We start from the raw sequence: 6,098 nt of genomic DNA, 5'->3' as shown, positions 1-6,098 counted from the left end.
AAAAAGCCTTTCCCCTAAAACTCTTTCAACTGACTCTGGAGGAACAGCGTCATGACCTTGGGCAACGTGACGCATCCAACGCACCGGAGTACTTCCGCTAACCAGATCCTGCTGTTCCGCTGACGGTAGTAAGAGTTCTACCCGAGGATACACTTTATACAGGTGATTTCCCAGCCAAGTGAATAAAAAAGAAGAAACACAAACAGGATTTAAACGCAACAGCAAATACTTTACTGAAAAGTACAATTCATGTCAGAACAATGATTTCAGTAAAAGCTGTATCTTCTGCAATAAAACAAGCGGCTCAAGCAAGAACTAAGAACAAAATCAATAACGCGTAAGCGTGAAATGTAAATAAATAAAAAATGAAGCGTAACAATTCATGGTTTATAAAGCTGTAGCAGGACATCATAGCAAGCAAGGAACAATAAAAAAAAAAGTCACGGCCTTAAGCAAGCCTATTTCAAATAAAAAAACAAAACAGTGACATAAGCGTTCTGTATATTACAGCAGAAAGCGTTTAAGCTATTAAATAAACATGTTCACGTTTGGAAAAGTGAAGTTTCTAAAGTACAACCAAAGTTTGAAATATATGTATAACTGACTGTATGTGACTTGACTGCCATCCATTGGTGGCTGAATAAATTACAACAAATATACGATTATAAAGTGCTCATCAGATGTGGTAATATTTACAAGCAGCTTAGTACAAAAAAAAAAAAATAGCCTCTTCTACTTAATATACAGATATTGTCACTATTGCTACAGTAGTTTAAAAACCCTGAATCACATTTCACAGTGATTAACTGTGACTTTTACACCCTGCAAAGATTTACAGGTGGTAGAATATGTTTTTTTTTTAAAAAAGACATACTTTGGCATTAAACATATTGCTGAGAATTCCTGAGTTCAACTTCAAGCACCCAGTGACTGATGTTGTTCTTGTTGAGTACAGCTCATCAATACAAAAGCAGCAGTGCAAACACAACAGATTCAAAGAGCAGTTTTCACTTGAGCTGTGGGGTATCCCTGTGCAGAGTAACAGCCGTCGTTGACAAAGGAAAATAAAGAAAAAAAATTCTGATTATGAAAGGAATAATTAAACTGTACAGCTAAACCTTTTGGTCCGAGTAGCTCTGTACTCAGGCCTGACATCAGACGCTCAGCTTATAATGCTAATAATGCCCCCAAACTTGCCCTCCTCATAGTTCACGATTGGTCTACTCCTTCCCTGCTCGCCATGGTTGCAGGGGAGCCTGAGGGATGATGAACTGCGGAAAGGTGCGCGGCACAACGTAGTATCCAACAACCTGCTGGGCTGGAGGTGGTGGCACGGTGCTAAGGAAAACTGGAGCACGCTTCTTGTACTGAGGCCACGCTGGTGTAGGGTGGTAGATGACCTGAAGGTTAGGAGGCACCTGAACAGAGACAAAGATTGGATTGAGTGAAATTTGAAAGGATGGTAACAGACACATTTTTTCCATATGTGATGAATCCTTGTGTGAGCGTGAGTCAGTTAATCCAAAAGAGATAAGGCCAGTTTCAACAAAAACAAATCCAATAAATCACAACACTGGACCTATACGGTTGCTAACAACAAGGCCATAAATCCTTAAAACTGGATCATGTATAATTCACATACAAGTCACACTTATTTCATACAGAATTTTTCAGCTGCATAGGTTATTAAAGCCATTAATTCTATATAATAGGTGAATTAACTAAGAGGGAAAAAATAAAAAAAACCAAAACAAAATAGCCTCAGTGTCCTCATTCATCTCTCAGAGGTCGTTCCATTACTGGAAATCCTCATCAACAAGACCTCATTAATGGCCAGCTAAAATAATTTACAAAAGGTATGGAAACAGGTTCTTCCTGGGTTCTTCCTTCCCACTGTCACCAAGTGCTTGCTTAAAGTGGGGTCATCTAATTGTTGGGGTTGTCTCTTTATTATTGTGGGGTCTTTACGCTAGGTGTTTGCCTTGAGATGATCAACAGATGTTGATCACTGCTGATGGTGAAAGCGCTATATTAAACTGAATTGAACTGATATGTGATGAGAGTCTGTAAGTGTATGTTTGTGGCAGCTGGATGCTGCATGTGGGTTTTTCTGACTACAGACTACTGTACTCAGGTTCATTGTGACAAAGAAGTCATTTCCTGCAGCACTATTGTTAATTAGTGTGCTTTTCTTTTACTAATGTAGACACGGGTTTGGCCACCTAGATAATTGCTCTAAGAAGCATTGTGGTAAACAGATGTCCAACAGATTGTTAAAAGAAAAGAAAAGAAAAGAAAAGAAAAAAGAAAGCAAGAAAAACTTACCATATTTCTTGGGTATTTGACCCTGTTTGATCCATCTTCATGTGGCTTTCGAATCCTGGGCACCATGGTTATTTTGCAGCTTTCGTCCATCTTTCCCTTCTCGGCAACCCGCCCTTCTTTTTCTTTTTCTCCCTGCACATCCCCGTCTTTTGCCTCCTCCTCCGTGTCGCTCGATGCAGCTGAACCACAATCCGAAGATGTGGCAGAGTGGTAATCTGAAGTCTCCTGGCTTAGCGAGTCCAGCGAGGACACATCCAGGTCATCCTTCACACACTCTTCATTCTCATCTTCCTCCTCTTTGTCGAAAGAAGCAACTTTAAAGGGACTGTTGTTCTCTTTGGATCTGTGAAGAAGGGAGTAGATGATTTTTAAGTCATGCCACCCATTTTCCAGCCTGTGACTTCATACAAGTTTGCACTTATTTTTTCATATATTGCATCACAACTGTGACTCGTTCACAAGAGAACAGACTGAGAAACGGCTGCTTCTTTGTCTGCCTCTGCAGGCACCCGGTGACTCACCTTGCAGACACCTCCAGCGGATCAATCCACAGAGTCATCTCGGATGGAAATCCCAGGCTGGTGGGCATGATGTTAGTCTCTTTGCAGGCCTGCAACACCACTTCATCACAGGGTATGCTTCTGTTTATGCGAATGCATCTGTGAAAAGTTCAGGAATTAAAAGTTAGGCGCCTTCTTTCTTTGCAGGAAAAAGTCACTCACTGACCACTGTGTAAATGTTTAAACAGCGATGATTACCTAAATGCTTGGCCTTTGCTGGGACAGTCGGGGTACCAGTGGTCCTTGTATTTTTCACATAGAAGTTTTTGAAGATTTTCTGCAAACAACTCTGCTTTGGCCCCGTCTAAGTCACCACGTGTCACAGCCATTCGTTTGAGGAAGTCCACCCCGGCCTTGATCTCTTGCTTCATGGCGACTGTAGACAAAGAAGGAAGAAAACCACACAATTTATCCATGTGATTCTGTGCATGTGTTTTGCTATGACTTCAGTGTGGTGTGGAAGACCGTGAACTTCAGTTATCACACTTCCCTGTGCAGTTGTCCCTGAAGTGTATATTTATTTTTCTTTGCCTTCAGGGGAGTGTTGAGCGTGGGTGAGATCTCCTGAGTGAATTTTACATATATTGCCATGCTCCGTGCCGACAAAAAGATAAAGTTTGTACACGGGCAAATCAGATGCAAACTATTGCCGCCAAGTTGACATCCATGTAATTTGACAATGCAAATTCAATGAGGTCATTGTGCTGTTTATTTTCTGATAGCATGTCTGTTTTGGGTTGAGTGTCAGTGTCAACTTGACCAGAAAGAGAAAAAATGTGCTCAATTAGGCCAAGGCTTTGGCCAACTTTGCAGACAAACCAGCTGACTGTGCTAACATCTTCCTGTTATCCCTGACAAGAAAGTCCATCCTTGAACTTTTGAGGTGCAAACTGTACTTTGTTATTGCGGCTTGTAACGCGCCACTCTTCAGTCTGGGTAATGTGTTGTCACAGAAAATTATTATTTTCTCTACTACATGGAGCCACAGCCTTCCCTTACGGGTACCCGTGAGCCTGTGATGCAAACAGCAACTTTAAATCCCTAACAAATGTTTTGCTGTAGCATGAACTATGAGAGCATCGATGTGTTATCACCGTCAGATGATAAAACACCAGTTCGGACGTTCCAGTTTATAATTTGTCCATGAGGTAAACAGGGGTAGGCCAGAATCTTTAGAACCGCAATGAAGAGTCAATATGGTTTGGGTGACCGTGCCTGGAGTAGACCCTTACCAGCGCTAAGAGACTTTAAGGCCATTAAAAACAGCATAATATCTTAAGAATTGCTTCAACGATTGTGGTACATGCCACCGCAACAGCTGTTTAAACCACACATCTGCAGATTTGAATATAAACATTGTTTTCTGGGGGGTTTTTTTAGATCAAACCTCAACGATACACATTTTCCTTTTTATAGCAGGCCTACACCTTCATTTTTAGACACTTGAACCAGTGATTTTAGTTACTGTCGAACAAAGAGTAAGTAATGCCTGTAATAACGCTTTGTTTTATTTATAAAAGGTTGTTTTAAAACTGATGTTCTTATTTTAAATCCATGGTTTATCTTGAACTTTTGTCCTTATAATTGGATGATTATTGACAAAATGTAACAGCATGCTACTGAAGACAGATGGTCTTACACGTTCATTTGGCATTATACAGATGAATGATTTACGTTTTGAAGGAACTTAAACGCGTCACTGGGGGTGTTTGTTTCTCTGATTACTTCTCTATAATCACAAGTTAGGTGAGCTCGAAAATGAGGTAGCTTCTCAGTCTGCACACCATGTTTACTGTGCTCGTTTAAAGGCGAGCGGCTGTCATTATCCGCAAAACTCTGATACAGTTTTGTTTGGAACAACTTGACCTATTTTCAGGCGCTGGCTTGTTCCAGCTGCTTATACTGCGGTCTTTAATGTTTAACTACGAGGGCGAAACTCTGTTAAAATGTTGCCCTGTTAAGGAAAGATTAGTTGAGCCATTTTTTAGGAGCGGTTTCGTCGATATTCTCCCCGCGCCCGCAGATGAGAACGCGGCGCAATGCGTGTTCACGTGCTTGTGGGCCGTTGGGACAGAAAATGAAAAAAGGCAGACAAAGAATATAAGAAAGCGAAAAATGTATATCCTCCAGCCAGCTGTGATGAAGGGAACGTCACACTACTTAGTGGAAATAACGCGCTTGAGTTTTCAGGCGGTGCGGAAACCCCCAAATGGAAATTCAGAAAGTTTGTGACGAGAAGCGTACAGCTGTAGGCAGCTCAGTTAAACGATGTACTAATTAACAATTAATAAACAATGTATTTTTTGGGTGGGGGTTATTTCCGGAGATGAGATTAGATAAATAAAATGTTTAAAAAAACATTAAGTGACCGGATAAAATACAATCAAATAAAATTTAGAACAACAAACCGACTTAACACAGCCGACAAAATTTCACCACATTAAACAACTAAACGCGATAAAATTAGTTAGTGCCAATTAGTTAGAAGTACAGAAGTGAGTACTCACGTTTTAACGGAGTTATTGTCGGTGTCCTCCTGCTGTAGTTTTCTGCCCCTCCGTACTGATGCGCTGGAACTCTCGTGGCGGCACGTTCCTTCCTTGTTCTCTTCGGCTGTAAAGCAACAGAGACGTAGGATTACCGTCAGCGTGACTCACTTCCTTCGCTCTGTGTCGTGAGCAAGCAGTGACGAGTGCCCGCCCGGCCCAAATATGGAACACCGGAGTAAACAGCTGATGAGCGTGAAAGAGAGCGAAATCACTCACCCTGCTGCTTTTCTAGGCGGAAGAGGTGTGTATGGGGGGGTACCTAATAGTGTCCTCACCTCTTAAAGGTGTGGTTTCACCCAAACTGTGAAGCGCTTAGCAACTATGTCCTATACAAACAAACCCAGGATTGTAATTAACTGTACCCCACAGCCACATACATGTCACATAGGGAATGCGTTCCTGTGAATCATATAATCATATATCATTATGAAGTTACTTTTTTATGGATTTACATGTTTGATTGTTACATACCTGAAGCTTCACTAGCAGCAGACTTAATTAACTGTTCGTAGGCTAATTATTGCTTGTAACCGATTCTAACGGCGGGCTGCATTGCTATGGTGACCATTTGCATAAGTAGTACAGTACTCCCCCACGCCCACGCCTACCACCTCTCTCACCCTCTCTGTCTCGGGAAACTGGAACTGATTTTGGAACTGAAGGC

At 41.5% G+C, this 6,098-nt stretch overlaps 1 protein-coding gene across 1 annotated transcript; it reads right to left on the bottom strand.

Annotated features, from left to right (window-relative positions):
* Positions 1-208: 208 nt before the first annotated feature.
* Positions 209-5,659, bottom strand: si:dkey-79d12.5 (maternal B9.15 protein). The gene is made up of 6 exons (XM_031737868.2): positions 5,651-5,659; positions 5,393-5,498; positions 3,084-3,261; positions 2,847-2,984; positions 2,326-2,668; positions 209-1,418 (listed from the first exon to the last, which is right to left on the bottom strand). Exons 3-6 carry the CDS (start codon positions 3,254-3,256, stop codon positions 1,221-1,223), a joined length of 852 nt encoding a protein of 283 aa, XP_031593728.1. The 5' UTR covers positions 3,257-3,261; positions 5,393-5,498; positions 5,651-5,659; the 3' UTR covers positions 209-1,220.
* Positions 5,660-6,098: the final 439 nt, after the last annotated feature.

Source organism: Oreochromis aureus, linkage group 11, assembly GCF_013358895.1.
Source record: "Oreochromis aureus strain Israel breed Guangdong linkage group 11, ZZ_aureus, whole genome shotgun sequence".
NCBI lineage: Eukaryota > Metazoa > Chordata > Actinopteri > Cichliformes > Cichlidae > Oreochromis > Oreochromis aureus.
The sequence above is the reverse complement of the archived record's forward strand: the minus strand, read 5'-3'. Positions and strand labels throughout refer to the sequence as shown.